The following is a 14954-nucleotide window of genomic DNA, read 5'->3' on the forward strand; positions in this document are numbered from 1 at the left end:
AGACAGCTGGGATAGGCTCCAGCACCCCTGCGATAAGCGGTAGAGAATGAATGAATGAATTCACACAAAACAATATGATGATGTTGATTTTGAACAAATAATGTATCTTTGGGCTGCACGGTGGACGAGCGGTTAGCGTGCAGGCCTCACACCTAGGAGACCTAAGTTCAATTCCACCCTCGGCCATCTCTGTGTGGAGTTTGCATGTTCACTCCGGTTTCCTCCCACATTCCAAAAACATGCTAGGTTAAGTAGCGACTCCAAATTGTCCATAGGTATGAATGTGAGTGTGAATGGTTGTTTGTCTATATGTGCCCTGTGATTGGCTGGCGACCAGTCCGAAGACGGCTGGGATAGGCTCCAGCACCCCCGCAATAAGCGGTACAGAATGAATGAATGAATGAATGAATCCACACAAAACAATGTGATGAAGTTGATTTAGAACAAGTAATGTATCTTTGGGCTACACGGTGGACGAGCGGTTAGCGTGCAGGCCTCACACCTAGGAGACCTAAGTTCAATTCCACCCTCGGCCATCTCTGTGTGGAGTTTGCATGTTCACTCCGGTTTCCTCCCACATTCCAAAAACATGCTAGGTTAATTAGCGACTCCAAATTGTCCATAGGTATGAATGTGAGTGTGAATGGTTGTTTGTCTATATGTGCCCAGTGATTGATCCAGGGTGTACCCCGCCTCTCTCGTCCGAAGACAGCTGGGATAGGCTCCAGCACCTTCACGACCCATGTGATAAGTAAAAATGAATGAATGAAAGCATTGAAGTAAAAACAACACCACACTTATCATCGTAGTCTACAATCAAACCCAGACTACATTCCAGGTGTATGTTGCATAGGTGACACAAAAAAAAATCCAACACCTAATAATCATATATCATATTTTAGCAAGTTGTGATGTTTTTCCTGTCGCTCCAGCTTCCCACAGGTAGGAATTGTCATCTTGTGTAAAAGTCCATACAGGGCAGATCACTGGTATGCATGCTGAGAGTCCCCATTTGGGTAATGCTCTTCCTCCTCTTGCATTGTCACCCCTCTTTTCTTTTTCCAGCCCTGTTTCCGACCCACTTCGTTATCTGTTGTTCCGTAACTCTTTTTGGGAGCCACCATGCTCTCGCTGTTGAGCTCGGACTCTTCAGCCAGTTCGTCCTGCTCGACGAAGCCGCATTTCTCCTCACTGGTACTTTCAGGGTTGGCCCAGTCCTGCTGTTCTCCCGAAGCGAAGATAGCGTAGAAGATGACCCCTGTGTAGTGCACCATGGCCGCTATAACAAAGACGTTCTGCCACTCGAGTCGAGTCTGTGTAAGGTGGGAGTAAAATACATAATTAATATCCTTTTGAGAATCAAATACAGCTACAGTGTTTACAGGAAAAACAATATGTACTGTACATATCTTATTATACAGGTGGTCCTCGGTTTATGATGTTACGTATTACAACGTTTCCTGGCTTCCATAAATTAATATAAAACTTGATTATGGTTGCTCAGAAATAGTGACGAATCCACGATTGCTCAATAACTCCCACAATTGCTGGATTCTCACGACCAACCACAAGTTCTACTAACGCCAATGGGATCCGGACTTCCTACACTCACTAAATGCGGTCCTACGTATCCTGAAGTACTCGGGATCGCCTGGGAGTGTGACAAATCACATACGTAGAGAAATGCCGGGGGTGGAGTAAATTAAACAGTTTGTTTGGGTCGGAAGCAGGAAGTCAATGGAAACACTGCAGAAAGACGTGCAGAATCTGGAAGATCTAGAAAGCTTTCTGTGCGGGTTATTGTGTGTAGCTGCTCTATAGTAGTCCATAACTCATTACAAAGTGCAGATTACAAAAAAAACCCACAGGGGGGTGGAGTAAATAAAACAGTCCGTTTGTGTCGGAAGAAGGAAGTCGATGGAAACACTGCAGAAAGACGTGCAGAATCTGGAAGATCTAGAAAGCTTACTCTGCGGGTTATTGTGTGTAGCTGCTCTATAGTAGTCCATAACTCAATACAAAGTGTAGATTACAAAAAAACCCACAGGGGGGTGGAGTAAATTAAACAGTCCGTTCGTGTCGGAAGAAGGAAGTGAATGGAAACACTGCAGAAAGAGGTGCAGAATCTGGAAGATCTAGAAAGCTTACTGTGCGGGTTATTGTGTGTAGCTGCTCTATAGTAGTCCATAACTCATTACAAAGTGCAGATTAAAAAAAAAACCCACAGGGGGGTGGAGTAAATTAAACAGTCCATTTGTGTCGGAAGCAGGAAGTCTATGGAAACACTGCAGAAAGAGGTGCAGAATCTGGAAGATCTAGAAAGCTTTCTGTGCGGGTTATTGTGTGTAGCTGCTCTATAGTAGTCCATAACTCAATACAAAGTGTAGATTACAAAAAACCCACAGGGGGGTGGAGTAAATTAAACAGTCCGTTTGGGTCGGAAGCAGGAAGTCGATGGAAATACTGCAGAAAGACGTGCAGAATCTGGAAGATCTAGAAAGCTTTCTGTGCGGGTTATTGTGTGTAGCTGCTCTATAGTAGTCCATAACTCAATACAAAGTGCAGATTAAAAAAAACCAGGGGTGTGGAGTAAATTAAACAGTCCGTTTGTGTCTGAAGCAGTGCTGTGATATTTCATCATAATACAAAAGTATACTGGATACATAAAGCTGTTGTACCTTGTGGATGGTCAGGGCTCCAACAATCAGGGGACACACCATTCCAGACAATGTCCCCACCCCATTGGAAATGCCCATCAAGATGCTGGCATAGCGAGGAGCAATGTCCAGATGATTAACATTAAAACCTGTCAACACAGTAAGCACAGGGTTGTCTGTGTAGATGCCTAGAAATAAGTAAGGGTAGAATTACAACTTTACTAATAACCAATTAGCTAAAAATGTCATCCAATACTTCTACTTCTACTTGCTAAATACAAGGATGAAGAGTCTTGAACCAGTCATGATGTGCTATATATATCACTATATTGACACTTACTATGGTACCCATTATGGCATTGTATGGTCAGATCACCTCATTCTTTGGTAGGTGCCAAAAATTAAAATTAAAATTAAAATTAAAATTAAAATTAAAATTAAAATTAAAATTAAAATTAAAATTAAAATTAAAATTAAAATTAAAATTAAAATTAAAATTAAAATTAAAATTAAAATTAAAATTATAAAACTATATTAGGAAAGCAGGAAGTGAACAAATGTAACAGTTGCTGATTGTAAAAGTACCAGATGGAAGGGTAGGATTTAATAAGCTTTGCTTCTTCCTACTCCTTTTGGACATGTGGAACTGTGAACTGATTATGGGATGCATTCAATTGTAATCTGATGCATGTTCAAATGAAATAAAACCATTACCATTACTACTTCTACTTCGATCTCCAACGGTACATTATCACCAACAGGTTTCCAAAGGCTGACTGAGTGAAGACGATCGCTCAAGCTAAGTGGCTAATTTGCCCAGACAATGGAAGATAGAGAGACTGACAACGTGTGTGATGAAGGAATTATAAGGCTTTTCATTTGCAGTAGTAAATATGACATGGACACCTACGATATGTACGTACAAATCTTTTTTTTCTCTTTAAATTTACATACCAGTACATTGTGTATTACAGTACATGTTTTGCATTTCAGCATTTACTGTGCATTTTACAAAATATATGTACTGTCCTTAATACAGAGGCACGTCTCTAGTAATAAAAACAGGCAACAAAATAGTACCTGAAATGGCAAATCCACTGAAGCCTACAGCAAGCACCAGGAAGGAAATGGCTACCGCTCGTGTGTGGGAAAATCCGACCACCAGCAGCAAAGTAGCCTCCATACCAAACCCTGCAAGATGTCAGCACATGAAGAACAGACTGCAAAGGCACTCACCAGCCACGGCATTTGGTATGCTTCACAATTGATGAAGTTGATTTAGAACAAATAATGTATCTTTGGGCCTCACACCTAGGAGACCCAAGTTCAATTCCACCCTCGGCCATCTCTGTGTAGAGTTTGCATGTTCACTCCGGTTTCCTCCCACATTCCAAAAACATGCTAGGTTAATTGGCGACTCCAAATTGTCCATAGGTATGAATGTGAGTGTGAATGGTTGTTTGTCTATATGTGCCCTGTGATTGGCTGGCGACCAGTCCAAGGTGTACCCGGCCTCTCTCGTCCGAAGACAGTTGGGATAGGCTCCAGCACCCCCGCGACAAGCGGTAGAGAATGAATTAATTAATTAATCCACACAAAACAATGTGATGAAGTTGATTTAGAACAAATAATGTATCTTTGGGCTGCACAGTGGACCAGTGGTTTGCGCGCAGGCCTCACAGCTAGGAGACCCAAGTTCAATTCCACCCTCGGCCATCTCTGTGTGGAGTTTGCATGTTCACTCCGGCTTCCTCCCACATTCCAAAAACATGCTAGGTTAATTAGCGACTCCAAATTGTCCATAGGTATGAATGTGAGTGTGAATGGTTGTTTGTCTATATGTACCCTGTGATTGGCTGTGATTGGCTAATAAGAAATATACAAATAAGTACCAATATGAGTTTGGAAATCTATTATTCCCATCATGGGCTGCACGGTGGTTGAGTGGTTAGCACGCAGGCCTCACTGCAAGGATACCCGAGTTCAATTCCACCCTCGCTCATCTCTCTGCGGAGTTTGCATGTTCTCCCCGTGCATGCGTGGGTTTTCTCCGGGTACTCCGGTTTCCTCCCACATTCCAAAAACATGCTAGGTTAATTGGCGACTCCAAATTGTCCATAGGTATGAATGTGAGTGTGAATGGTTGTTTGTCTATATGTGCCCTGTGATTGGCTGGCCACCAGTCCAGGGTGTACCCCGCCTCTCTCCTGAAGACAGCTGGGATAGACTCCAGCATCCCCCGCCACCCTCGTGAGGATAAGCGGTAGAAAATGAATGAATGAATGAATAATCACTATTACTGTCAACGTATTATCGCATTATCAATTTTTGATTAAAGAAGACATAAGAGATGTTCCTTCTGGTTTCCTCAACTTACCTCCACAGTTCATAAGTTTCCTCACATTTGTAGTCGTCATGATTTTGTTACTGCGTAGGAAGTCCGCCAGCTGTCCTCCAATGGGAACTACAATAGTCATCACCATGTGCGGCACGGCAGACAGGATCCCCACCTTGAAAGTTAATTATACAGTACATCCAGAGCACATGTAATATATATACATATATATATATATAAGCACTAATTAATGCCATTGTGATGAATACATGACGTCAACCTTGCTGATGGGGAAGCCAAAGACTTCTTCAAAATATGCCGGTTGGCTGATGAGAAGCAGATAAAAGGTCCAGCTGCGGCAGAAGTTGGCCACAATGATGGCGTAGACCGGCATAGACGTGAAGAAACGACGCCAGGGTGTCTTGAATTTCTTAACATAAGAATAATTGTGTGTTATTGTGTGTTGTTATAATTTCTATATGAAAATGATTGCAGTATTACGTCACCCACCTCAGCCGCACTCAAGTGATGGGTTGTTTCACCGATACTGGACTCAATGTATATTCTTTCTTCATCTGTGATAGTTGGATGCAGCGCCGGACTCCCATATGCCAGCAGGAGCCACAGGACATACCATATGATCCCAAAAACACCTTATCGTAAACAAAAACACAGGAATCATCAAGTATTGATCCTTTAGTATGCTCATTTTTCGGCCCTTTGTATAGAGTGTGGACTCCTATAGAGGCTGCACATGAAAATTTGCATTTTAGATCTTCCAGAATCAGCACCTATTCATGTGTATTTGCATTTTTTATTTATTCCACCCACATCCCGCGAATTGAATAGTGGTTAGGAGCTACTGGTAGCTTATGAGCTACTGGTGAGAGACCCCTGACTTACCATGAGTGGTAATGTACTGTAGGTTGGTGTTTAAGACAATGAATGAATGAATATTTACTTACGTTACTTGCTGCTACATAATGTATAAAATTAGGGCATAATGTATCTGACATTAATGGACCTGCACGCTGCTTCTGGATTCATATTTCACGTTAATGTTCACAAAAGCGGGGCTGCACGGCGGTCGAGTGGTTAGCACGCGGACCTCACAGCTAGGAGACCCGGGTTCAATTCCACCCTCTCTGTGTGGAGTTTGCATGTTCTCCCCGTGCATGTGTGGGTTTTCTCCAGGTACTCCGGTTTCCTCCCACATTCCAAAAACATGCTAGGTTAATTGGCGACTCCAAATTGTCCATAGGTATGAATGTGAGTGTGAATGGTTGTTTGTTTATATGTGCCCTGTGATTGGCTGGCAACCAGTCCAGGGTGTACCCTGCCTTTTGCCCAAAGATACAGTCCTAAGTGAAATGCCATTGACTATTTTTCTCTTGCTGGGAATCACCAACTTCAACCACTTCTGCCGTAGCTTGCCTCATAGAAAGATTTCCTGGGAGCCACAACTAACAACCTTAAACACAGCAAAGCAGCACGCATTTGGCGTTACGGCTCCTTGTGATGTCACAGCGAGCTAATGTTTTAATAAAAAAAAACATCCCAAACTTTTTTCGGAATGTGCAAACCTCATTATCTAAAACTTTGGCATTGTTTAACCCAAAAATACAAGATTCTAACAACATTTATAGGTCAGAAAAGCAGAAAAAGAACCCTTTAAGTTGAAACCTCCACACACGACTCTCCACACCTGAGAAGCATCATTATAATTCCAATTAAATGATGAGTCACAGCACCCAGACAGGAAAGTGGTATTTTACGGCAATAAATCACGAGATCTTATCATGCAAAAAAAGCCAAGTGGATTTTTATTAAAACACATCTCACAAGATGTGGATTTTATGTCAGTATTAATCATTTTAATCAATCTACAAAGCAATTCAAAACTACCAGTTGATGCTGATGAAATCTCAGGTATTATAAATGCTTTGGTTATGATTCCAGGAGGTGTTTTTAATTTTTACATTTTTGTTGGCTGCAGCTGGTGTTATTTTCTCCTTTTGAGAATATGCAGATCACGAGAGAGGGACTACTAGTTTTAATTTTAAGAGCATCATGACCTGCAAATTCCATTTTATCAAACTAAAGGTTGAATTGTCATTAGTGAGATACAATCTTCAAATAGCTTCTCGTGATATGGTCTTAATAGATGGACTGAATACATTATTATTTATAAAGCGTTAGTATTCACATATTTAGGATAAAATATCATATCGGATTCCACCTTAAAAGCTAAATTAATTGCCACTGGAAAATGGTTAATTCATGAACAGTTCCTCACAGTCTAATATTGCTTCCTCTCTTGTTGGTATGCTGGAGCCTATCCCAGTCATCGGTCGAGCGGTCGCCAGCAAATCGCAGAGCACATTATCATTACCATTTATTCATAAATACCCCCAAAAAACAGCTGCGGGCTAAAAACCTGACATCAATGTCTTAATGTGAGCATGCCAATTAAGGTAATACAGTCAAACCTTGGTTAGCGTTATTAATCCATTCCAGAATGTCTGACTAAAACCAAAATGTACTCTAACCAAATCCAATTTCATTCATTCATTTTCTACCGCTTATCCTCACGAGGGTCGCGGGGGGTGCTGGAGCCGATCCCAGCTGTCTTCGGGCGAGAAGCGTGGTACACCCTGGACTGGTCGCCAGCCAATCACAGGGCGCATATAGACAAACAACCATTCACACTCACATTCATACCTATGGACAATTTGGAGTCGCTAATTAACCTAGCATGTTTTTGGAATGTGGGAGGAAACCGGAGTACCCGGAGAAAACCCACGCATGCACGGGGGGAGAACATGCAAACTCCACACAGAAATGGCCGAGGGTGGAATTGAACCCTGGTCTCCTAGCTGTGAGGTCTGCGTGCTAACCCCAAATCCAATTATTCCATTTAAAAAATCATGTAAATCCAATTAATGTGTTCCAGGAAGGCAAAAATGTTAACACAAACCATGATTTTCTATTCAAAATTCATATTAATTTAAATAAATGATGAATGAAAGGGATAAGTTAACATTTAATGTCACTTTTACCTTGATTGAAAATGCGATTGTTGACGAAGACACGATGTAGCAGCAAGTAATATTCATTCATTCATTTTCTACCGTTTATCCTCACGAGGGTCGCAGGGGTGCTGGTACCTATCCCAGCTGTCTTTGGGCAAGAGGCGGAGTAAACCCTGGACTGGTCGCCAGCCAATCACAGGGCACATATTGACAAACAACCATTCACACTCACATTCATACCTATGGACAATTTGGAGTCGCCAGTAAATATTCATTATATAAAAAATGGAGTGTGGTTTAGATTAAGTTTGAACATTTATTCCAGAAGTCTATTTGATTTAATTCTACAGTATTCTACGTGTTTTTAAAGCTTACATGGACAGCCATCTTACATTTTAACACTTATCAGCTTATATTGAAGCTCTTACCGTAAATGTAAAACACTGATGGCCAACCGATGTACTGCACCATCACTCCAGCCAAAGGCATGGCGATCACAGCTCCTGCGTAGGAACCTGGAAAAAAGGGGAGCGGATATGTCTGATATTGGACCTGATGCCAATGGTAATGGTAATGGTTTTATTTCATTTGAACATGCATCAGATTACAATTGAATGCATCACATAATCAGTTCACAGTTCCACATGTCCAAAAGGAGTAGGAAGAAGCAAAGCTTATTAAATCCTACCCCTCCATCTGGTACTTTTACAATCAGTAACTGTTACATTTGTTCACTTCCTGCTTTCCTAATATAGTTTGCATTTTTTTAAATCAAAAAACTTCTTTGTTTATTTTTTTAATATATTTATTTATTTCAAAAATAAAATTTTAATTTTACAAAAATAAAATTTTAAGAAAATTTTAAGAAAATTTTAAGAAATTTTTAAGAAAATTTTAAGAAAAAGAATTTTTTAAGAAAATGTTAAGAAAATTTAAAAAACATTTTAAGAACATTTTAAGAACATTTTAAGAACAGTAACTCAGTAATCAGTAACTGTTACATTTGTTCACTTCCTGCTTTCCACAATACAGTTTAGGGTTTTTTTTGGTTTTTTTTTAATAATGCACCTCGTACCGAAGTACAAGGTGATATGAGCATCCAATGACATAATGGGTACCATAGTAAGTGTCAATATAGTGATATATATAGCACATCATGACTGGTTCAAGACTCTTCATCCTTGTATTTAGCAAACATCAACTGCTTGTATTGTTTCTTGAATTGGCTCATCGTTGTGCATTGTTTGAGGGTCTTACTCAATCCATAAATAAAGTCCTTCCCGAAACTGTTCCAATAAAATTCCGGTCAATATCTCCCCCACCTTTACTGACCACACTGCATTGTGATTAGATTCTGGCTCACCGCAGAAGGATGTCGTGGCCAGTCGACTGCGTTCAAGAGGTGGAGCCCATTTTGACCACATCCCATGGCACGCTGGGTAAGTGACTCCCTAAGGCGGACATGTCAGTTAGGCGTTTTTTGTTCTTCATGTAACTACATGGATTCTTACCTCAACCAATCCCTGCAGGATGCGAACAAACATGACACAACCATAGTGCACCCTCGCTGCAGATGGAATGAACATATTCAGCACAGATGTCAAGAAAATGGCAGCTCCAAACACCCTAAAGAAAAAAAAAACAACAGAAATTGCATTGTACCCTTTAATTTAGCTTTATGTCCCAAGTCTCACCCATAGGAAATGAATGATTGAATAAATGAAGTGTCCACATTAATCATTGTTCAATGTTTAAAAGGATAAATGAAAAAACACAATGACAAATATATATATGTGTATGTATTAACAACTTAAAATGAACTGACAATTTAATGTAACTCATTTAAAAATAGCAAACTAGTAGCACGTTTGAATCACACTTGAGCTGTGTCATGAGCAGGGAAGAGTTGCGTTCAAAAACATCAAGTAATTTAAGATGATTTCACGTTTTGAGTGTGGCTTTTATTTTCCGAGCATAATTAATTACATACTATTGTACTTCAGTAGTAAACGTTAGTGAGTGATAATAATTTCCACTTCGTATTTTTATTTGTCTTTCTGTTTATTTAGACCACTTATGCGTTATTGTGATTTCCGTAGTGTCTATGAATGCATCTCGCGGTTGTCTCGTGACAATGAGGAAGTGTCGTTCCGAAAAGGACCGAAGACTTGTTATGTGAGTTGGAGATACGTACATATATGGTGTTGGAATGTGTTCATTTATTCGTTCATTCGTTAATTTATTCATTTTCTATACCGCTTATTCTACAAGGGTTGTGTTCAATGTGTTGAAATTAGAATAAATTGTTGTGTGGGTGTGTTACCACACAATGCTTCCATATGCCTTCATAACATAGGTGCGGCTTAACGTGATGCGCATGCGTTAATGACGTTAAAAATGTAAACAATTAATAAAATAAATTTGTTACTCCGTTAAAGCATTATTTTTTTAATTAAAATACAGTACTATACAATACCTAAAGTAGGACCAAGTAGGACTTTTTCACCTGATTCACCCATCCCTTCTTTTTTTTTTTTTGTTCCAAAACAGTGTGTAAGTGACACTTGTAATATTCCAGTGGCTGGTGTTTCAGTAAGAAATCAGCGTCAGGATCTTTCATTATTAACTCTGTCAGTGGCGTGTCCTCTTTTCCCGTGAAGCTTTCATTACAGGAGCGATATCTGCTCCATCAGCACTGCTCAAACAGCAGTACAGCCTTAACCCCTTCGACACATCCAGGTCTCGGTGTTATCTTTTCTTGATAATATTTGCCTTATGGTTTTTTTTTTGGAACATATATGATATTATGACACTACTTCTGAAGGTGAAAACCCATTCACTAAAGATCTGTGCTAGCATGATTGAATGTGTGTTCATTTGAAACAGAATAAAAAGTACACAGGAGCCAACAAATAGAAGACCTGTTGGCCGACAGCTTGTTTGAGATGAAACCACCAGGTATTTGAGTGACAATGTAGCCCCAGAAGAAGGACCCATGGATCAGTCCAACAGTTTCTGGATCCCAGTTAAACTCAGCTTTCTGAAAAAAATGTAGCGTTTTAAGGCGTGATTAGAACAAAATGTTGATATTTGAGCTAAACCGGTGAAGAAGTATTTACCTGAAGTACTTCAGTACCATTGACGTACACGGTATTGTTGTTAACCATCTCCACTATCGCAACACCGAGGTTGCAACGAATGCCAAAAGAGATGCAGAATCCCAGACCGCTGAGGATGGCGATGATGTAACGCTTGGGAAGACCTCCACAGCTACAGTCCAACAGCGGAGCAGGACGAGATGCGGATGCCACGGGACGGCCGTCTTCTGTGAGTTCGATGTCGTTTTCCTCTTCTACATTGCTGCCATCTATTTTTCTACAGGGGCAACAGCAAGGAATATGTACTTTGGTCTCACTTTACACAGGAATAGAGTAGTTACAGAGGAACTATGGTGCATACATTTGGAGTAGTTACTGAGAAACTAATAAAGAACTAATGAGTAGTGGTTAGGGTTAGATTTATATAGACATTAACTACTGTAATGTCCGTATTTTCTGTGGTTAAAATCAGATTTTTTGGACTCACATAAGTGAGAGTGAGACGAATGAACCCCCACCCCATAAAATCCATAAATCCATAAAAATTTTGGACATTTTGTTATTTATTTGTTCCCAAAAGGTCAAACGTCCCATAAGATATAAGGTAAATCCAATTAATTTGTTACAGACACCCAAAATCGAAACAAAAAGCACATTGTCTATCGTTTTACATGCAGAAATCAATGCAAAAATATTTATAAATCGGAATTGAATTCCTTGACCCCATGGCAGGTTATCGATAAATAAAGCAACATATACAGTGATTTATTTTGGGGGCAAATCCTAAGCGAATGGACTAGCTTGTTTGTGCAATCGTGTTCAAAAACCAAGACAGTGAAGGACAACTGATGCAAAATGTCGAAAATTTACAGGAAAACCGAATGTTATTGTCTTATTTATTACTGAAAATGGTGAATATTTTTCATTAATATAACTTTTTACGGAATTTAGCCACTTTCTTATGGTGTTTTTTTTTTTTTTGGCAAATTCTCAGCTAATGGACTAGCTTGTTGATGCAATCGTGTTCAAAAACCAAGACAGTGAAGGACAACTGATGCAAAATGTCGAAAATGTACAGGAAAACTGAATGTTAGTGTCTTATTTTTTACTGAAAATGGTGAATATTTTTCATTAATATAACTTCTTACAGAATTTAGCCACTTTCTTATGGTGATTTTTTTTTTTTTGACAAATCCTAAGCGAATGGACTAGCTTGTTTGTGCAATCGTGTTCAAAAACCAAGACAGTGAAGGACAACTGATGCAAAATGTCGAAAATTTACAGGAAAACCGAATGTTAGTGTCTTATTTTTTACTGAAAATGGTGAATATTTTTCATTAATATAACTTCTTACAGAATTTAGCCACTTTCTTATGGTGATTTTTTTTTTTTTTGGGCAAATCCTAAGCGAATGGACAAGCTTGTTTGTACAATCGTGTTCAAAAACCAAGACAGTGAAGGACAACTGATGCAAAATGTCGAAAATGTACAGGAAAACTGAATGTTAGTGTCTTATTTTTTACTGAAAATGGTGAATATTTTTCATTAATATAACTTCTTACAGAATTTAGCCACTTTCTTATGGTGATTTTTTTTTTTTTTGGGCAAATCCTAAGCGAATGGACAAGCTTGTTTGTACAATCGTGTTCAAAAACCAAGACAGTGAAGGACAACTGATGCAAAATGTCGAAAATGTACAGGAAAACTGAATGTTAGTGTCTTATTTTTTACTGAAAATGGTGAATATTTTTCATTAATATAACTTCTTACAGAATTTAGCCACTTTCTTATGGTGATTTTTTTTTTTTTTTTTGGGCAAATCCTAAGCGAATGGACTAGCTTGTTTGTGCAATCGTGTTCAAAAACCAAGACAGTGAAGGACAACTGATGCAAAATGTCGAAAATTTACAGGAAAACCGAATGTTAGTGTCTTATTTTTATCTGAAAATGGTGAATATTTTTCATTAATATAACTTCTTACAGAATTTAGCCACTTTCTTATGGTGATTTTTTTTTGGGGGGGGGGGGGGGGCAAATCCTAAGCAAATGGACTAGCTTGTTTGTGCAAACGTGTTCAAAAACCAAGACAGTGAAGGACAACTGATGCAAAATGTCGAAAATTTACAGGAAAACCGAATGTTATTGTCTTATTTGTTACTGAAAACGATGAATATTTTTCATTAATATAACTTCTTACAGAATTTAGCCACTTTCTTATGGTGACTTTTTTTTTTTTTTGGGCAAATCCTAAGCGAATGGACTAGCTTGTTTGTACAATCGTGTTCAAAAACCAAGACAGTGAAGGACAACTGATGCAAAATGTCGAAAATGTACAGGAAAACTGAATGTTAGTGTCTTATTTTTTACTGAAAATGGTGAATATTTTTCATTAATATAACTTCTTACAGAATTTAGCCACTTTCTTATGGTGATTTTTTTTTTTTTTTTGGGCAAATCCTAAGTGAATGGACTAGCTTGTTTGTGCAATCGTGTTCAAAAACCAAGACAGTGAAGGACAACTGATGCAAAATGTCGAAAATTTACAGGAAAACCGAATGTTATTGTCTTATTTGTTACTGAAAACGATGAATATTTTTCATTAATATAACTTCTTACAGAATTTAGCCACTTTCTTATGTGTTATTTCCAGACAGACCATTCTCATTTAACAAGAAAAAAAAATTACTTTAGGCAATTTATGAATAATTTTGGACTCAACTGTCATGGTAAAAAAATAATAATATTAAACCATCTGTGTTTCTTCGGTTTCTTGTTCATTGTGATGCCGACTACAACTCAAGGTACGTTTATTTGGACAAAGTTTTTATTAATCATAAACAAAATCACTTTTTTTTACATAACTGTACTGCCAAAAAATGTAACTTTTATTGTTGTCATCATTCATGATGTAACTTTTGGTTGTACCAGGCATTCAAATGTTCATTCAAAATATAAGCGCACTCACCTTTGCAGTTTTCCGAGAGAATTGCCCACACTGCTCTTCACATCGTTTTTTCCAGGCTCCCTCGAACCTCCTAAAGCACCAAAAGGCATTTTCTTTGAGTCTTTGCTGCGTTAAGTCAACGCTGTCTTGATATTTCTGATCAATAATATCCACTACAAGTCCATTTTTCATAGGCTTGTGACACTGGATGTTGCCTCCGCTTTTGACTGGTGCCAAGGGAATGACTGACAGACGACCCCTCCACCCTTCTCAGATGTACAATAAGGATTCAGTGGAAAAGTGAATGATGATGTTGGACTGTTCCTAAATTCTAATGTCATCTCTTAAGAAGATTTGTAAAAAAGCATTTAAAAATCACAGAATCCACTTTTTAGCTCCTGGACATGGTGGTGATATCTCCAGCTGGACTGAATGCATAGCCGCTCCAATCCCTTGTGCACCTAGAAAGGAGGGGAAGATGTTGGCCAACCCCTCCGCTCATCCGCTTTGTCGCCATCATCTTCCCTCCAGCGTCATCCCTGCAGGTGCATCTGATATCACCTCGATGGACAACAATGAAAGATGCATGAGCCTGATAGGTTGCATTGAGTATAAAGACAAAGGTATGTAAGTTCAGGTGAATTGCTAATGAAATCATCATAACTTCATGTTTCTGCTCAGTTTGTGAACAAAATAACCAAACTCTAAATATATTGTGACTTTCCAGAGACCCAAAGAAGAGTCCATATTGGTATCAGTTTGGTGTGGGGGATCGTGAACCTTGACCTCAGCCTCATTAAACACCTTTGGAATGAACTTGATCAGTGACTAATGCTACATTTTAAGGTAATCTTGGGTATAACAGAATATCTATATATTTTTCTCTGA

The 14954-nt window shown here is 39.0% G+C and overlaps 1 protein-coding gene and 1 long non-coding RNA gene across 3 annotated transcripts; one reads left to right on the plus strand and one right to left on the minus strand.

The window, feature by feature from the left end:
* Positions 1-682: 682 nt before the first annotated feature.
* slc17a8 (solute carrier family 17 member 8) lies at positions 683-14176 on the minus strand. Its single transcript, XM_058075475.2, has 12 exons — positions 14088-14176; positions 11144-11399; positions 10946-11064; positions 9536-9650; positions 9388-9475; positions 8453-8539; positions 5503-5645; positions 5273-5422; positions 5035-5167; positions 3738-3848; positions 2679-2806; positions 683-1313 (listed from the first exon to the last, which is right to left on the minus strand). The coding sequence occupies exons 1-12, from the start codon at positions 14174-14176 to the stop codon at positions 984-986; spliced, it is 1749 nt and encodes a 582-aa protein (XP_057931458.2). The 3' UTR covers positions 683-983.
* Positions 10896-14924, plus strand: LOC144901534 (uncharacterized). Of its 2 annotated transcripts, XR_013629579.1 has the most exons (4): positions 10896-11351; positions 14261-14366; positions 14462-14689; positions 14794-14924. It is a non-coding gene; the product is annotated as an uncharacterized LOC144901534 (long non-coding RNA). The 2 variants fall into 2 exon arrangements; XR_013629583.1 differs by lacking the exon at positions 14261-14366.
* The last annotated feature ends 30 nt before the right edge of the window (positions 14925-14954 follow it).

Source organism: Doryrhamphus excisus, linkage group LG1 (assembly GCF_037039965.1).
Source record: "Doryrhamphus excisus strain RoL-2023G ecotype Guam linkage group LG1, RoL_Dexc_Guam_v1.1, whole genome shotgun sequence".
In the NCBI taxonomy this organism is placed as follows: Eukaryota; Metazoa; Chordata; class Actinopteri; order Syngnathiformes; family Syngnathidae; genus Doryrhamphus; species Doryrhamphus excisus.